The sequence below is a fragment of the Hirundo rustica genome, chromosome 5 (genome assembly GCF_015227805.2).
Source record: "Hirundo rustica isolate bHirRus1 chromosome 5, bHirRus1.pri.v3, whole genome shotgun sequence".
Taxonomy (NCBI): Eukaryota; Metazoa; Chordata; class Aves; order Passeriformes; family Hirundinidae; genus Hirundo; species Hirundo rustica.
In genome coordinates this window covers 60,520,913-60,539,927 of record NC_053454.1, presented here as the reverse complement: position 1 = coordinate 60,539,927, position 19,015 = coordinate 60,520,913, and the positions used below count along the sequence as shown (strand labels likewise).

Sequence of the window (19,015 nt, the reverse complement as noted above, 5' to 3'; positions counted from 1 at the left end):
GCTACTAAAAGACTGTCATTTTATGACCCATTAAAAAAGATGAAAAAATTAAATACAATTGTGAAAGGCATTTGCTGGAAGTAATAAATAATTTACCTCCAATTTTCACTCACTGAAAATTAAACTGGCAACTGCTCAAAAAGTTACTAAAAATTACGGTGACAAAGGTAGTTCAGAATCAAATGCCTGCACTAAAATAGCGAAAATGCTGTACATGGGAGGAAGGCAAAAAAATAGGTCTGTGTATTTAAAGGGTACTTTCCTTTCCAGCACTGCCTTCATGAAATAATGGATAGCTTTATAATACGGGCTCCATTTGACCAAACTCACTCTGATGTCTTTGGCCACTGTTTGCTGGGGTACAATAAACATTGAGCCCTCTATTCTCCCTGACCCAAGCCGAGAGAACTCATTCCCTGGGCTCTGTTAACAAACACTCCCGGACCACAAAGACGACTCTGCATCCAGGGACTCATCCCTGCTGCAGGAGGAGGCAACACACAGAGGAAGGGATTTCCAGCTGGGCTTCTGGGTATGGTGCTCTTCACAGACCTACAGCTGCAGCTGCACAAGGACAGGGACAGTTCTCCTGGAGCAGGGTTCCAGTTCCGCCTGTCATGTTCGGTGCAGTCCCACTATGCCACAGGCCAGCTGTGCCCAGGGAGAACTGGAACCATTCACTCAGTGGGAACTGTGAGGGGGACAGGACATGGCCTGCAGTTAGGAGAAGTGGTCAGTGTCTTCCTCCCATCAGTCACACAGGCATAAAAAGGAGCACTGAGTATTTTCCTGAGGATAGCAAGACCCATTCATCCTGGAATTCATTATGGTGTTTGGGGATTCTGGTAAAGAATTAGTACAAATTCTTCCTCCTGCCCTTCTTGGTGTAGCTTAGTACTGATATAAATTCAGATGCTGGTTCTTTAGGACTCCCTCTTGTTACCTCAGAACCCTCTAGCTTTTCCAGTCGCATGTCCAATATGCTGTCTGTCTGGGCTTGACTTTCCACAGAACAGAACACAAGTGCAGAGAGACACAAACTTTCACTGCTGGGAACTCCTAGGGAATGTGAGAGAACTGGAAGCCAGCAAGGAACTAGCTCTGATCTTGTGGAATCATGGGAACCTGCAATAGCAGGGTATGAAACATCATTATTCTGTTAAATTAGACTATTAATTCAGCTCAGGATCCTATGGCCACTGCATAATGTGCAGCACTTAGTTCTGCTCACGCAGTCCTCACTAATGCTCTGGGAACAGTGTGTGCCCTAAGAGGGACGTGAAGGACTGCGCCAGAAATTACTACTGATCTTAACTCCACATCCATATGGTTGAGGGGCCTGTTAGCCTATACAATTCATTGAGGATGTTTCCATCTGTGAATAGGTCCCATTATACCCTAATTGTGTCAGACTAAATGTATTTCTAAAATATTTGCAGAAATTAATATTTATAGCAGACATTAAGCCTAATCCAGCCCTATTTCTGGCTTCCCCTCACCTGAGTTGATTTCTCTGACTATTCTGGAGGGGGGAGGTTGTCTCATGTGAGCACCAGATACTGGGAACCATACTGTCTTTTATTTTTGCGGGACCAAAATGTTGTGTAGGGAAATAAAAGACTGCCTACAATAAACACTTCACCTGAGTGAGTTTGCAATGGAAAGAATCGGTGCAGGTGGGAGCAGTTCTGATTCTATGGCTCCCTGCCCAGGGCAGCAGGGGAAGCCCAGCTGTTTGCAATGGAGGGTAATGCCAATATCCCATCCAGGTCTGGACTGGCCATGGGCACAGCAGTGATGTGGGGGTATTGCCTTCACCTGAGCACAGGGCTCTGCAATGGTGAAAACAACAGTGAACAGGTGAAAACAGCCTGACCTGGAGCTGGCATCTTTCCAATTGCTGGGCAGCAGGAAGTCAAAGGGAGAAGCACCGGTGTTTTTCCTTTCTGCTGGTGCTGGGAATGGCAGTATCCCTCATGTCAGAGAGCTGCTGGCCCGCAAGGCTGGAAGAGGACTGAGCAGCTGAGAGAGCCCAGAGCTCATCCTGGGAGCTGCAAGAGCAGTGGCCTACCTGCTCTCCTCCATTCGGCGCTTCTCAAAGGACAGCTGGCTTCTGAGAGGTGACTGGGCTTTTTGTACTTTCGCCTTTTCAAAGGAGTGACCAGTGTTATGGGGAATGGGAAATATTTTAGTCAATATGCTGCCTCTTAACTTGTAAGTCCTATTGAATTCTCCTTTTAATTGGTCCCCTTGTCTCTGAACAATGTTTTTTTCCAAGTGATAAGTAGTCACCATGTAGGTTTCAGACTGAGGATGAGGCTTGGAAAATTGATCCTTAAACCCACACTTGCATGCTGACACCAGCTGCCAAGCTCTCGAGTGGCTCAGTGCTCAGCACAAGCACTGCCCCTGCGTTAGTCAGTAATTTTGCTCTGTGGCCAGATGACACCCCTGTCTGCATTGCGCCAAAGGCTGTGGTAAGGCTACTTAGTGAACAGCACCACAGAAAGAGCTCAGTGTCACTTCTTAGTTAGAAAGAGAGTAGAAAGGCTCAACACAGCCACAGCGTATTAATCCTTTCTTGAATGACCCTGAAAGACATATCAGACTGAGCTGCAGCTTATATACGCTCTGCCTTTGCTGACAACAGCTTTTCTAAATTTTTACCTTTCTCAGCAGAGGAAGAAAAAATGACAAAAATAACAGTTAGCAAAGGTAACCATGGCAAGCAACACTAACTCTCTCCTCCCTCTGGTTTTCAGCCACTCAATTCCATGTTATCAGAAAACTCACTTAAGTTCCTCCCACCTTTCTCAGCACTCATTCAGGCAGGCAGTGGGATGTTTTGCACAATTCCATGACCCTGACCAAGTTTTGGGCCTGTCTGACTAAACAAGTGATGCTGTGTGTGTATGTGTACCTGTGTGCGCCGGAAATCACAGGGGTTTGTGTAGTTCAGTGTTTGTGGGCGGCTTCTGTGGGAGAAACACCTGGGGTGGTTGTCAGGGGCATCTTTTAAATGTCAGTGTGGACTCTGTGATAACACAGACTGTCTCAGGTTATTGCCTTTGTCTCTTTGTCCGTCTGGTAGAACACGGTGAGACAAAGGTGAGGTGTAACCCACAGGTGTGACTGAGGTACCAGATAACCCAGCGTTTGCAGAGGGGTGTCAGGTGAGCACCCAGTGAGTTCCAGAGCTAGACGTGTGTGTGGGCATGGGGACTGCTGGATGAATCCAGCTGTGAGAGGTGTGGCTGGGCTGTTCTGCCAACACGGAGCCAGTAAGGTATGACAATGGCCACTAGGTCAGGTGGAATTACAAGCTTGCTTTTGAGGCTTGCACTGTTAGAGGGAAGCACAACTTTGCCATGCTAATATGAGGCACTGACACTTGGTGTGGGAACGTCAGTGTGTCAGCCCGAGCACTCAAGTGCATCCTCTGAGAGCACTAACGGTGCCGGATCGGCTCGCATGCTAGTCTGATATTTATTTTGTGTTTGCTTGAAGAACCAGGCCAATGTTTTTGAAAGCACATTTAACTATACCATATGCCTACTTAAATCATCCCTATCAAACAAGTTGTGGGTTGCTGCTCTGGTTCATTCTGTTCTATTTTCCCTCTCTTCCCAATGTGTTTATGTGCATTTATCCAATTTGCTCAGTTCCTTGTGCCAAATGGCAGGTCTGAGATCCCAGCCAGGCAGGGGCAGCTGTGCTATTGTTGGTGTCTGACAAAACAGAGGTCATGGGCTGGGCCTGCAGCTCTAGCTCTAATGACAGCTTGTATTGGACATTGTGGGGCAGTCCCAGGGTAATCAGGGTTCATGGGCCTTCTGAAATAGGAATAAACCTTAACTTGCCCCTTGGTAACTAAGAACTCAAGTCTCACTTTTAAGACATAATTCCTGTGCAAATTAACCTCTTGCAAAATCTTCTGCTGTTTGTTTACTTTATTGCCATAATTCCTTTCCTCTGTCTGGAAAACACGCAACTTTAAACACACCTACCACAGAAAGCCAAAACCTGAAAAACCAAGCAATAGCCTAGCTGGAAGAAGGGGTCTCTCCTGCATGGAGCTATTCCTAGCTGTTCTCGCTTCTAAGACTGATGAGAGCTAGGAGCTAACCTAGGAAGTGACTGCCCACAGAAAGGAGTAGGCTTTTGTCCTCCACGGGAGGACTCTCCCTCCCTGGAAGGTTGTTCCAAATCCAGCCCAGCAGTTCCAGGCAGTGACACAGCAAAGCATGGTCATTCCTAATGCCCTCTGTTCAGCAAGAGATCAATCTTCAGGGCTTGGGAATTCTAAACTCTCTGCTCCTTGGCTGGCCTGACACTTTATCCTGTCTCCTGCTGCCTTTCAGCCCAGAAGGCAGGAGTCTCTAAGCTATTGAAAAGGGTGTTCCTTGGAGCTGTATGCCAGCTCTGAAGCACCAGAGCAGGCTGCAGTGGCTGGGCAGCTGAGGAGAGGACGCACAAGTCCCTGGAGCCACCCTGGGAGTGCGCAGCTGCTGCGAGGCTGCCTGGCTCTGGCTGCAGCACTGCCGTGCTGCTCGGCATGGAAAAGGGAGCACTGGGGAAACAGCACATCTGTCACCCACACACAGCCACAACCTCCACTCAGGGCAGCACCAGATGTGTTTATTCAAAGCATGTACTAACTAGCTACTTAATGGCTTAGAATTATTAGCCACAAGTTAATTAGGCGAACATATTCACCATCAGTCACCTTACAAAGCATTGCTTCTTCAACACTGCTTGTACTTTGAGTGCCTTTATCAAGCACAGGAAACAGGTGGGGACTACTACCAATTCCGTAAGGGAGCTGCAGCAAGAAATAAATGTGTGAAAGGTGTTCATGGTATCTTAATGAATGCTGGAGTGCACAGGTAATGCCTTAGCTGAGTGCCCTTCCATGCTGCCAGCACAGTGGCATGGGGGAGGAAGAAGCGAGACTTAAGAGCTTGCAGCTGATGGGGAAGAAAAGGGAAGTAACAGTGGAAAAAATATTCCTTGGAATAGTTAAATCAAATTTGCAAAGACTGGCTTCCCTGCTGCTGCATGTACTAGGTATGTGCCTGGGGGTGCAAGCACTTCCTTGGCATCCTGCCTGCACAATGAATTTGGGGCCAATGCTGTCCCAAGGGAAGAGGCTCTGGTTCCCCAAGACATGAGACTCAAAAGCTGCTGGTCAGTTTCTGGCTCCCAGGTCACAGGCAGCAGTGAATGGAGTCAAGGCAGAAGAGAATCTATCTTTGGGTAGCAGGGACAGTCAGGATCCTTGCTTGGGAGCCTGCCATGACAAGTGCTCCATAGAACACCTTCCAGCTACTCTCTAAAGGAAGAGCTGTCTAGAAACCCAGTGAGGTAATCTGAAGGATGGAGCCCACAATCCATTCATCTTCTCTGTGCCTGTCTGCTTTCATATGTCCGTGCCCTTCCCCTCAAATCTGGTGCTGGTATTAATAAAAATGACATTTGGAAAATGGAAAGCAAGATTCAAGGTACCCCAGGTTCCCTTGTCAGGGAAACATCTTGCACCTAGAGCCCCTAGAGCTGAATGTGAGGCATGTGATGGGTAAGAGATGACCTCCTGCATTGCTTTGTGCCAAGTGAGCTGCCCCAGACTCCATCAGCTCCTTGGAAACTGCAGGTACCCAAGAATTTGGCAGTACAGGAGTAGTCATTTTCCTTCCTACCACCCAGAAAATAATTCCTATTGAATCTTTGCTCTTTCAGTGCCACCAGCTGTTTTTGTTGGACAGGATGTAGGAAGTGATAAATGGAAGCTGAAGACAGCAGCATTTGAATAGTGGGCAAATAAGATCATTAACAGCAGCAGTGTGGACTGTCATACCTTGGCATGCAAGCTGATCATCAAGTCGAGGTAGATGTGAAAGAAGTTTCACTTACACTCAGGTTTAGGCTGGGATTTGTCTTTTTTGGCTCTGTTATTCCTTAGGCTTCCAAGCCCAAGGAGAAGGACACAGCATACTTCTGTCTTAGCCAAACCTGAGTTCAAGTGCAGGATGCACGAAGATGGAAGCTGGCCAGCAATGCAGCTGCATGAAAGGAGAGATTTCTGTAGTTCCCTGAACTATTTTAAGAACAATGACAACTCCTCAGCCTGTTGGTTCAGTTTGAATAATCCACTGCCTAGCCTACATCCATCCTTTCTTGTCTGGCTTAAAGGAGAGTCTGCACAAGATTGGATGTTAGCAGTAGGCACCATCAAATCCAAAATGTTACTGTGATATTCCAGTGAGAAATCAGAGTTCAAAGAGACTGAGATAAGTAATAGTCACATAACTATTCACTAGAAGCATTTCAGTAGAACAGTGTTTTGTTGTGCTAGTTTAAACTGTAGTTGTGGGGAGACAGATGGAGATGGTGCTGAAGGCAGTCTTACCCTTGATATATTACAGCTGTGTTAATTATCCAAGAGTGGGAATAGCCTTGCCCTCCCAGCTATGGGTGTGATAGTGAGTGAGTTAGCTGGGAGGGGGCTCAGTCAGAGTGAGGTGGAGTCTGCTGGCCGTGCTGTGAGAAGGAAGGGACAGGAGGTCATGCAAGGGACAGAAAGGGTAAGATGCTGTACATAGGACAGACAGGGTTAGGTGGCTGTGCTAGGGACAGGAAGGAGCGAGTCAGAACTGGAGAGAGAAAGGAAGGAGAGAAAGAACCAGCACTGTATGGAGCTGCCCATGGGATTGCATCAGAGAAAAGGTATGAAGGACTTTTAAGTAACAAAGTGCTGATACTTAGAGTCCCCAGAAGTTTTTAAAGAAGCACTCTGAGTGCTATGTCTGTCTCAACTTCCACAGTAGTTACTGTCATCCACTCACCTAATACATGCAAATTTGTAAGTGTTCAGGCAGTGAAAGAAATGCTGGTTTTTCCGCTGACCTTTCCATGCAAGGCAGAGGGGGTTTCACCAATGGCTCACCACCAGAAGGCAGCTGGGGGTGAAGCCAAGCCTACAGACAGATTGTTCTGGATGCAAACTCACAGAACTTAGGGCAGAAGTGAGAGAACAAAAGTGAAGCTAGCAAGAAATGTAGACTTAAAGTATCACTGTTTTTCCTGTACTAGTGTTCAAAGAGACAAGGGTTCTGATTGCTTTCCAAGCCACAATGACTCCAGAAAGATGTACAGTAATGGAGGGGTTTTACAGCCACCTGTGGTTTGGTTTGATTCTCTCGCACTGTTGGCAGGACAACAACTCCAAGTCTCAGCTAAAAAGGGGAACTGATTTTCTTAAGTATTCTGAGACCTTCAAAATGTGACTTCTAGATAGGCAATGCAGTAGAATCAGAGTCCTGTTCACCAACCAGCTTGATTGTGTTGTTACACCTGCCATCACAGTGCATAAGGGATCTCTCAAAGCAATTAAGCCTGTGTTGGCCCCCTCACCTTCCTGCAAGGTGTATGTGTACTTTCCCTTTCTGCTTTATTTCAGATTCATAATGTGTTTTATAAGGCATGGGTTGTTTGGGTGAAAATTGTGTATACTTGTCAGCTGTTAGCTGATCAGGAGCCTTGTAAGTGGGTTGGGTTTGTAAGCAGACTATGGAATTTTGCACTTTAGAAGCAGCATGACAAGAAGGGATTTTAAATGGCACAGGCAGCACACTCATGTTGTCACCTAACCTAAGGATGATACATCCATCTGCTACAGGGTACTGTGGAAAAACAGACTTTGAAAAAAATGCTGGGTTAAATCTACAGCTGGCTTTTGGGAAGCTCCAGAATCAATGCAGCCAACAGCTGGGAAGGAAGCAGAAACACACCACGGCTGATGTCCAGGACAGCAGGGGCTCACCAACCCAACATCCCAGATACTTTGGCATTTTATTTATTCCACACAGCTTAGTATTACTCTGCATGGGAAAACTGTTAATTCATCAGGCAACAAGAAGTGTCTCCAATTAGGAAAAGTTACAAAGAAACCTGTTATGTGAGTCTTGACTGTTCACGCAAAAACCAAGCTGCAGGTTTAAAAGTCACACAGCAAGCTAACTTGGGCTGCTTGTGTTCTCTTAATTCCACCCAAAAGAGTACTAGAAAAAACCAGAGTGGTTGTTGCTACATTAGTGATTAATATTAGCTCCACTACATGAGGAATTACTGGGAGATATCCAGCACTAGTCTAGGCTGTGCCAATGGGAAGTCAGGAGTTCAAGTACGTACATATCTTTCATAGCTGCCAGGCTTTTGCACAGTGAACTGCTCAGCTCTGGGCCAAAGCTCCAACTCCTTCAATAGCAGGTCAGGGAACTGTGTTTCACACGGTAACTTGGGCAAATGGATTCTCCTGCGAACCTGTAGAACTCCAACTGTATTGTGCTGACGTCCATTATCCATGCTGCGGTTCCAGGGTGGCAGCTTTCTGGTTCAGTAACACTCCAGAGTGTAAGGAAAAATGCAGCATGTGCAACTAACTTCCACAGCTTTAACCTACACAAATGTGTCATGCACTTGACGTGCATTTGACAGGACTGGCTGTTTACATACTCTGGGACAAACTACGTGTGGAAAAGCATTTACAGTATCAGCTTCTGGGAAGCTTCATACTGGGACCTCATTTGCTACTGCTCTTCTGTTGTACAGTAACTGCTCTGAAATACCTGGCCTGGGGAGGAGGGGTTTTAACCCGAATGACTGACATTTTTCTGATGACAAAATCAGTTCCCTTACAACTGTGGTGGTGCTGGCTGGTTTTAGCTAAGCCAGAAGCTGCAGAGCTGCTGTGCTGAATGCTTGCAGACCCCCAGCAGCTCCCAGCTGAGCACTGCTGCTGCACTGTGGGATGCACAGGCTGCTCAGCAGGCACAGGGGCCTGACACCCTGCTGCACGTGGCACAAGATGCATGTATCACACAACTGTGTGAAAAACAACATCAGGAAACACATCAGTATTGAATCCCTCTGCTATCCATGTTGCCCTGCTCTGTGCTTGTTCTCCCTGTCAGCCGTGACGCAGCTCAGGAGGCAGACCCTCTGCCCTGAACCATCCCACTGGGGTCAAGCACTGAACGTCTTTCCTCTACAGCTTTCCAACTTCCCTCCCCCAGCCTGCTGTTTAACACACAAACCAGATGTGTGTTTGGAGCTTTGCTATCCATCTGACAGCACAACTGAGGCGGCTGATTGTTGCTCAAGTCAGAAATGTAGCTACAGACAAGTCATTTATACAACATGCTTAGTTCTTCTGCTGCTGAACTGCCACAGCTAAACGCCAATGCAGAACTGCTCTGCTTCCTACTGGATTAGCATTAGCCTCATCCCGAGTAAGCCTCTGGGAAGAACTGCTTGACAGGGAGGAAGCCAGGAGCTGAAGCCTTGGCCTTCCCACAGGACCCAGATCTGATGTGCAGTTTTCTGCCTTCAGATTAGCTTAGGGTCTTCAGAAATCTGCACAATGAAGTCCAAGTGATCATAAGGCCCTGAGGCATGTTTGAGTTGGAGAGGAGGAGGGAAGGATTAGTTCTCCAAGGACTAGAAGTAATGTGCAGCCCTGGCCAGTGACACTGAGAATAAGGCCAGAGTTGAAGTTTAGCCCCAGTGCTGGAGCTGTTAACTCATTGGATCAGGACGTGTGGAACAGGGGTACGTGTCCTGACACCTAATTTTAATAATAGCTTGTAAGTGTCAGTGGTAATGTCATCTCTTTAACAGTGGGCCTGAAGATGATCCAGACAAGAGCATATTATGCCCTGTTAAAACAGCTAATCTGCATTAAACTTATGACAAGCTAGATCTTTCCAGTATTTCATAAACTGGCTGAATATTCATTTCTAAGGCACTGTCTGAATGGTTTGGTCACAGATGACTGCTCAAAGCCACTCCAAAACTGGCATAAACACCAGGGAAGTAACAAAAGAATGGGGGAAAAAATGCAACAACAAACCACCGCCTGTAAAAGCAACAAAATACTGCCTTGAGCCAAACCCCTCCCAATTAACATCAGCTATAATGACGCCAAATTCCAGCAAAACATGGACTGAGATTTGCTTCAGTACTTACTGGCCACTTTTGTACAGGATCGGTGCAGGGCAGAGCAAAAAATCAGATTCTACTGTTTTAGGCTTTTCATCTGAAAAAAAAAGAAAAATCACACGAGCTTACTATGCTGTAAAGCTTAGGTGAGGAGCTGCCATGTGAATGTGCTGTGAGGTCCCTCTGTTCCCATGCTCCTTACTTGTCTCTCCTGGCTGAAACCAGCAGCAAGGCCAGCCCAAGGTAAGGAACACGGAGCCCCAGAGCTGGCTGTAAATGCCAGGTGAGCCCACATTACAGCGCTTATTTGAACTACTCCAGTCAGCTCATGCTCTTTGAGAGAACATTTCCTAGAATCAACGCTGTCTTTGTGGAGGGTGAGAACACTATTAGTAGTTTCCTGGTAGTTGGAAGATGAAAGTTTGTTTCTAGTTGGCTCCATCCCCGTGTGTGTTGCATTACAGGACTATTTTATTAGCTGTGACTCAAGTGTCTTTTTCTCCAGTGTTTCTTCTGTTTCTGAGTCTGTGTTATTTCCAAACATCTTACACTTACAAAGCACTTATCTGTAGAGCACATGAAGCACTTATTTGTAGAGCCTTGTGTCCAGTGCAGTGTTTCTGTTCTACAGGTGTGAGTAGGAGAGGATGGAGATTTTTTGCCACGTGTTTGGTAAACTGGGGAAAATTCGGCTCCTGTGTGCGGAACCATCCCCCTGAACTTCCCCACGGCAGGACTGATGATTTCTGTGCAAGGACTATTTCCTGACTGTGGGGTGAGAGAAGAAATTGACCTGCCAGATCAACCTGCAGACGACTGTCCTGCATTGCAGGAACAGGCACACAGACAAGCAGTTCAGGGGCAGCTGAAGGAGGAGCTGTTGGCATAAAAGAGTTTTTCATATGTGCTATAATCTGCACTGACTGCTTGGCCTAGATTTGGGGCTAGTTGTGAGGTGGGGAAGAGGGATTAGCACATTGCCATATGTTTTTGTCTTAATGGTATGTTTCATAGATTATTTTTCTATCCCACAGCTCCATTTGGCAGGTTTCCTTTCTAGCATTTGGTAATAGTACTTTATAAATGCAGAACGAGAAAGATGCCAAATGCATCCTTTAAAAGCAGGGGAACTGACACAGTAAGGGTGTGCTCAGAGGCTGGTCCCAAAGAGAGCCCAGGCTTTCAATAAGGGGAACTCCAACACCGGCAGATCCTCACCCGAGTGCCTCTGTTTGTGCCCTCACATACTGAGGGTTCTGCAGAGGGACTGCCAGTCTTCTGTAGAGGAGACTGTAATGACATGGGAATGACTGTCCTTCTCTTGGGACCATCTCCTTCCTCCTGCTACTGCTCCAAGTGCCCTGCCTATCTTCTTGTTCATCCTGGCTCCACTGGCTCCCTTTAGGCTTCCTCTGAAGCAGGCAGTCAGAATCCAGCACAGAGCTGTAGAGAATGACCTTGTGTACTGCGGGAAGGACCACTTGAAATTTCCCTGTTTTCTTCCTGTACTACTCCCCAACCGCTCGCTGTTGTCCATTGCTGAAGATGTGGACCGGGGGGGATAAAGCCGGCCCTGGCAAGACCCTATAGAGCAGATTGTGTTTTTATAATCAATACATCATTGTGCCATTCCCCTACCCTTGTGTGCTTCAGCATACCCCCTTCTGAAGCCAAGAAAAAACAAGCAGCCCAGAGCTGTAGTTGGCAAGTCTCACATCAGATGGTAGCAAGTGTTTGTGGGGAATGGGAAGCAGAGGTGACAATTGTAATGGAAACTGAAGGGAAATTTATACAAGCAGAATTGATTTGCACAGGCTGCCTGCATCCAGAACTACTGGGTTATGCTGTTATTCTGCCAAATTATCGTAGGTATTTAACAGGCAGGAGAGACCGCCAAGCCATTCCAGTATATACGCTACCAAGGGTAAGGAAGAAATTGCACTGGAAACACAAGTTTGATTGTGTAGGAATTTAAGACAGGCAAATGCAGAAATTAGACAGTAGGCAGGGAAAAAATCAGTTGTCGTTTTTCCTTCAAGTTCCTTTTCGGTTGTCTTCCAGTCTGGCTGGCTTCTAAGGAATTCTGTTTAGAGCTGGAAGTTGGATGTACTTATCCTAGCCATCCACTTGAGTTTCTGGATAGAAAAAGCAAACTCACATATAAGCTAGAGAGAAGTGCTGGTACAAGGTGTCATGGTCACTATCTGAAACAGAACTGCTTTGGGCTGTGGCTGCAGTAAGCCCTGATGCTGAGCACACAGAACTCATGGACCATGACTAAATACACCACTGTTCTGACCTGGCCTTTTTTCTGTGCTGTTGCAGGAGGAGGACTGGTGCCCCTGAAACCCACAGCACACCTGGCGCACTACCAAAAATGGGCAGAGACCTTGCAAAAAACAAGGTAAGTGCCTCTGGGAATTGCAATGAGATGTCTTGGCCAGGATTATTGTGCAGAAAGGGACCTCAATCAGTACTCTGCAGCAACAGGCTTGTTCATCAGCAAATGTTGCTTGCCCAAATATCAGGAGCCAAACAGTTCTCACCCGTGCTAATGCCCACAGCCAGGGAGCTGCCAACACCACTCACAGCTAACAGCACCTGGTAGCAAAATGAAACCACTGAGCAGAGTGTTTTCCTCCCTTTACTAATCCTCAGAGCTTTCCTGTTCTCCGCCACTTTAGTATTTTTCTCTTTCAATTTTCATCAGCTGAGGTAATGAGAAGCAAAATCAATCACTGCCTCAGGACTATAAAGGCTTATGACTGCAAGTGCTCGCACTTACGGATTGTCGTTCCGTTCACTTGATAGGTACAAGTCACGCTGTCGGTTCTCCCACCAAGGGTTAAGCCACTTCCCCTGAGAACAACTTGAAACTCCTCTGGAGGGATAAACACACAAAATCACCAAACTTCAGTGCATTGCAGTAAGTTACACCAGGGCAATTTCATTTAGTCTGCAATAACCAAAGCACAACATAGTAATGCTTTCAACTTAGTGAGATCTCCTTTTTTCCTGAACCTTTGTACTGAATTCTCCTTATAAATGGGCAAAGTCAAGATTTGTTCCCAAATCTTTATTGAGACAGCCCTATGAAACTGGAAGTGATTCAGGCTATCACCAGGATCTGGGGCTCAGCTGCACAGTAAGACACAGTTTCTCAGTGAATGAGAAATGAGAAATCTGAGACTCAGAACAAGAAGACTCCCCAAACCCAGATCAGACACACTTTAAGTGCCAGATGAAGAAAACATTTCTCCTTAGTACTACTTCTCTGCAAGTTGCCTGAAGGCCACACTATCTGTGAGCTGTGCAGAGGAGGAGTGAAAAGAGATTTTTTTACCAGAAACACTGACTTCACCCAGAGCATTCATGTTTTCACAAAAATATCCAAATAACATTTTGCAACTACTTTATTTTGATTGATCTCCAACTATGCGTGGATTATGAAACTCAGAAAGAAAACAAGGCCTTAAAATTCTGTGCACCTCTTCCATTCCATTAGTATATTGCCCTTGCTACCCAAAAATGCAGTCGTGTGCTTTGTTCTTACACTCCACAGATTTTGGGACAGATCTGGCCCAAATGCAAAGGGAGAGGGGCAGGTAAATGCTCTCCAACTTCCACGTGCATTACCCAAGCTATGGAAGCAGGCCCTGGTGGTCAGCTCCTCTGAGGAGAACAAGAAGTCAACAGAGAAATCCAATGTTTCTTTAACCTCTTGAGAACTTAAGTTAGAGATGCTTTATTCTAGAGACATGCAGTTTTCCTTTGGATAAAACAGGGAAGCCTCAGTCCTGTAATAATTGACTACTATATTAAAATTATAAAACCTTACCTCCTACACAGACACTGGATGGCTCCAAATACAAAATCTCAGTGCACGATTGTTTCAAAACCTATCACAAAGGAGGAAATAGTCACAAATAGGTTTCATAGCTCTATTTCAGTGAGCAACCTTAGTTTAAAACAAATGCTCTTCCCTGGAACACACATACAGCTACAGATTTGGTTTGCTAAGTCTGACTTTGTCGGATGTTGCCTGGAGCATATGCAGCTCCTGCATACCTGTACAGTCAAGTCTAGGAGTTCCTAAGGGTTGGATTAGTTTTTTAAACCCCAGAGAGCCTTTAAAATATAATGATGTCCAGATCCCTAACCTGATTTTCCATAAACACCAATCCTAATGTATAAGCCAAAAATTAATCACAAGGAGCCTGATCCAAAACCTAATGCAGTCAAAAGCAGGCTTCCAACAACGAAGCCTGGTCAAGCCAAACGTACGTTACTGCAAGTGCTGGCACCTTGCCCTACGTGAAGAGGCACAGTAACAGCGGTGTTCCTGACCGTGCTGCCTGCCATTGTATGAGGATCTCACTTCAGCTCTCCCTGTTTTAAGTGGTATTTTTAGCAGGCATCCGTAAACATTCCATGGCATCAATTCAGGTCCCTGTAATCACGTGCACAGCACAGAGTCCTGTTACTGTCCCCTCTCTATCTCCATTCGCCAGCTCTGTGCCTGCTGCTGAGCTGCCCTGACTTCCTAGGAATGTCCCTCTGTCTTACTCTTAACTCCTGCCTTCTTCTCAGTAGGACTCTCTGCACTCTATAATGCTTCCCAGTGGTTTGTGTTGCTACATATACAGGCCCGGCAGAAACAATCATGTAGTCACTGTTCTGACAAGAAGTACACCAAGATCCAAGAAAGAGAGCATCCTGCTTCACTGAACACTTTCCATATTGCGTCTTTCTCCACAAACTGTTGTGCTCAAATTAATTTTTTAGTGCTTTAAAACCTGTGTTAAATATTTAGTATTTTTAAAAAATGGAGATCTTGCAGCATGTGCACTTGGATGGGACACAGCGACCGAGATCTTAGGAAAGTATGGTTTGGAAAAAAAAAGAAAAGGACAATGGTAAAGAAATCTGCCTCCTCCCCAAAAACCCCTCCCTTTAACAATCAAGTTACCTTAAAAAGCAGACATCAAAACTCCTAAAGAACTAGCTGGATTCAGGTGAAGCCAATCAGAAGCACATAGATACAGCTGTTTGCTTAATCTCTACTTATGTTCTGGGTTCTCCTCAACACTCCCTCTAAGCACCATTGAACACTGTTCAGAACTGAGTTTTCCCACAGTAAAACAAAAGCCATCATATTCTCCACAGGGTCCAAGCCCACGAGCTGTCCTGAGCACCAGCCGTGTGTACGGTTTGGCTTACAAGGATTCTGCCACCACTGTGGAAAACTGAGAATATTTTCAATACAGCAATTACTGCACATGCTTTCACGTGTGGGGGAAATTAACATATTTGCACACCTTAGAAGAAGGTACACACACTTGACACCTTTCTTTATTCCTACTCACTCTTTTCTATCTGTTTTAATCTTTTTTCCCTTTTCACACAAGCTATTCCTTCCAGCCAGCACAGTGAACTCCAGCACCCTAATACAAAGTTTATATATTCTGGGGAGAACTGATGTGAAATCATCTTACCCATTCTCACTATGAACTATGTGCATTATTTAACATGCCTTCATCTCCCTGTCCTTTAGAATTTAAAACTAACTTTAAACTATCTTTATATGGAAACCCGAGCTGCAAAGTCAGCAATACCAAAACAAACATCACAAAAATCTATACAATGCTCCCTCTTTTCCAGTTCAGGATAACCCAAGACACTGCAAATTCATTATTGAGAAACCTACTGCCCACAAGAAAAGTTGAAATAACCCTATAATGCCATCCTTGGATAGGATAGTTACGCACTCTGCTGATATAAAATAAATTCAAATAAGACAAATTACCTTAGTTTAACAGCATGTGAGGAGGGATTCTGGGAGTTGATGTCATCCACTTTGTCTCCAGAGGCCCATACAAATATAGGACTCTGTTCCCAGGCTTACAGAAGTTTTTCTGTCATTCCCTCACCTCCTCCTTCTCACAGTGCTGGCTTGCCCAGAGAGAACCAATTCCCCACAAACCCAAGTGCAAAATGGAGCAGAAACCTGTCAGCCTTTGTCCTCCTGTCTTGCAGCTTCAGAAGTGGAGAGCTGTAGTAAGACTAGAGGGTGCTCTGCCTTCTGAATAGACCTGTGCAGTGCCGGACTGCTTCCAGCTGGAACCAGAGCCTGTCCAGGTAAAGTGACCACAGCTGTGAGCTCCTTAACAAAGGTGTGGCTGCTGGGACAAGAGAAGGCAGTGGAATTCTGTTCTCAGGTAGTCAGTCTCTTGGACTGTAAGAAAATGAGACATGGAATCCAGGGTCCAAACATCCACTTGTTCAACAACAACACAACAGACTGCTGAGGAAATGATTCTGTAGCTTCTCCATGTGCAGGACTTGTTACATTGCTGCCCCACTGCAGCAGCAGCAACCAAGCATCTTAGGTTTTAAATGCTGGTGGTTTTCAGGGCCAGTTCTTAGAGCAGCTAGCAGAAGAACCAGTGGCATGAATGCAGCTTGTGCTCCAAGCTGACTCTGCTGCTGGGCACTGCCCCGCAGGGGTGGCTAGATGCAGGGCAGCCTCCCAGCCCTTCAGTGAAATCCTTTCCTTATGGCTTTTGAGCGGACCCTGTGCAGTTTCCATAGCATCTCTCAGTAAAGCAAGTTAATAATTTCAGAACATTTCTGAAAGCAGAAGTTACCAAAAGAGAGGCATCCAAGATACCCAGGGGCACTTATAAGCAAACTCACCCTTGATACCAACTCTCTGGCACATGTTGGGTCCTACTTGCCGAAACAAGCTTTTCTTTGCTGAAAGGGTCACTTGTCAATCAGCTGCTGGGCTGCCCAGCTCCTCTGGGAACACCATGGCCATCCCAACTGGGAGCTTTGGAGCTGTGGAGCTTTAAACCACCTGTCTCCAGGTTATTTCAGTGGCTTACAAGTAAGCACACACGTAAATCTTCTTAAAACAGTTGTAGGAAGTTAATTTATCAGGTCCACTTATCCATTATCAAAAGCTTTACCAGCTTTTCCATGTGGTCCCACTTTTCACCTAGTGTGTTTTTCCCTGACCAATCTGCTTGTTAATGAGTACTTAAAATCCATTTCTGTCCTCGTGGCTTTCTATGCACTTCCCACTAGAAGGTTCCTGAAGGCTCAGGCAAACTTCAGTTCACCATTTCTAAAGCAGTGGATTCCCATTTTTGTCACTTCTAATGCACTTCCTCCCATTAGAGCTGTTGAAGAAACACTGCCTCTTTCTGACCTGAAGGTGTCTGAATTGACCACACACTCGGGTTTTGTCAGCTCTGAGCTCCAGAAACGCCACACACAAAAATTCTGATATCACCACTGAAAGGGCAGACGTCCCTGTAGCACGCTGCACAAAGGCAGACAACCAACAGGATGACATCAAGATCCCCACTGCTCATAGCCTTTGCAAACTTCACCTCTGTTTATCAATTTTGCCTTGTCAGAGATCTTTCCCCTGCTTTATGCAATGTTTCTTCTTGTGGAAAAGTGCTTTGTGGATCTTCCAGGACCTCTTTAAGCTGTCACAGACCAGGCCTGGCTCTGCCTGGACTCTTTTTTTCACCCTTGCTACTGTCTCTTAAGAGTTCTCACTGTTTAGGAGCGAAGCAGCATGGCTCCTACAGTTTTTTGAGTATTTAGCCTGCCATACCCTAAGCATATGCTGTGGAACAGAGCTGTACCAGGTGGCACAGTGCTACACAAACAACAGCTTTTCTTTCCAGGACTCTAATGAAGGTTGTGTTCTGTGAAATTGTGAGAACAATGCACTAGTAACAAGCCATAAGCAGCCCAGCCGTACAGAGACAATTAACAAAATACGCTAAGCGTCAATTTGTCTTGCAACCTCACTCAGTTTCGCTTAGCCCCGTATGCAGTTCAAAAGTTTTTGGCAGCAGGCAGCACCATAAATCATAACTTGCATGGCATCTGTTCTTGCCCAGAACCATACACTGTATACAGGGTTTGGATAGGTCATCATCACAGTCGGATTCTTCACTGAACCACCATAATGATTTCAAGTCTTGAAAATGCTCTATGGCTGTGTAAAGCATTTGCTTCCTGAGACAGAGGTGAGAATAACCAGGAACTGCTGGAAGGAAACAGCTGCTGACACGTTTTGGTCAGACTTGGCATGCTAATGACTCTGAACAACTAAGGATTTCTAGAATCACCAGTAGCCTTTCCTCCCTATGGATCCATTCAAACTTGCACCTCTGTTTACATCAGAGCTCACCAGAAGCTGACCCCAAATCAGGCTGCTGTGATTTTTGGGGAAAGATAGCACAAGTCTCTGAATAAAAGTGTATGTCCTGTAACAGAACAAATGCATCCAACTTGCTATTTCCAGAACCTCATTTTAAAGAAAAGAAAATGTTCACCTTTAGATGCTCATCTTTGTTTTACTGCCGTATGGCAAGGCTTGTGCAAAACCCACTGACAGTGCAACAGGATCACTTCCACACTTTGTGTGTGCACAGATACTGTTCCTGCAGTTTTATCTCCTGGAGCGCAGTCCATGGACACACTGCCAGCTAAACTGTGCCCAGTGAGTGTGCACAGGCCAGAGATGGCAGCACAGCCCTGAGAGCCCCCTTGCACAGCAGCCTCAGAGCTGCAGGCAGTAGTAGCTTTTCTGTAGAGACTCCTTTTCCTTCCTCTCATCAGGATACGTATTTCAAGACACAGTGGTAAGCACGCTCGTGTACTTGTCACTGCAACACGTGGATTGTCAGTGTGATAAGTTTATGGCAAGTGGGGAGCAGTAATGGAAGGTGATGTCTGAGAAGGCCCCGATAACATAAAGTGTGTTCAAATCTACCTTGAGCATTCCCTGCCTCAGCTGGATCTATGCATGCAGGCAAAGCCTCAACAACTGCCAGCTGTGGGCCTTTTCTTGATGAGGAGTTGCCTGCACCATTGGGCTCCTGGTTTAGCTGCTCAGAAATGCCACTGGATGTGGGGGGCAGCTATTTTAATGGTAGGCGACAGCAGGGCTCCTGCATACACCAGTGGAGCAGAGCATGCAGATGCAGTCCAG

General features: G+C 45.9%; 1 protein-coding gene and 1 long non-coding RNA gene across 2 annotated transcripts in view; one reads left to right on the top strand and one right to left on the bottom strand.

Annotated features, from left to right (window-relative positions):
- ANTXR2 (ANTXR cell adhesion molecule 2) overlaps nucleotides 1-19,015 on the bottom strand; it is a 77,415-nt gene that overhangs the window by 39,933 nt on the left and 18,467 nt on the right. The window contains exons 8-10 of the mRNA XM_040064098.2: nucleotides 13,835-13,895; nucleotides 12,782-12,877; nucleotides 10,024-10,093 (exon numbers count right to left, since the gene is read on the bottom strand). Of these exons, the coding sequence (XP_039920032.1) occupies nucleotides 10,024-10,093; nucleotides 12,782-12,877; nucleotides 13,835-13,895 (227 nt within the window). The remainder of the gene's footprint in view (nucleotides 1-10,023; nucleotides 10,094-12,781; nucleotides 12,878-13,834; nucleotides 13,896-19,015) is intronic.
- Nucleotides 1,912-18,402, top strand: LOC120752664 (uncharacterized). The gene is made up of 4 exons (XR_005700786.2): nucleotides 1,912-2,120; nucleotides 12,322-12,400; nucleotides 12,808-12,922; nucleotides 16,033-18,402. It is a non-coding gene; the product is annotated as an uncharacterized LOC120752664 (long non-coding RNA).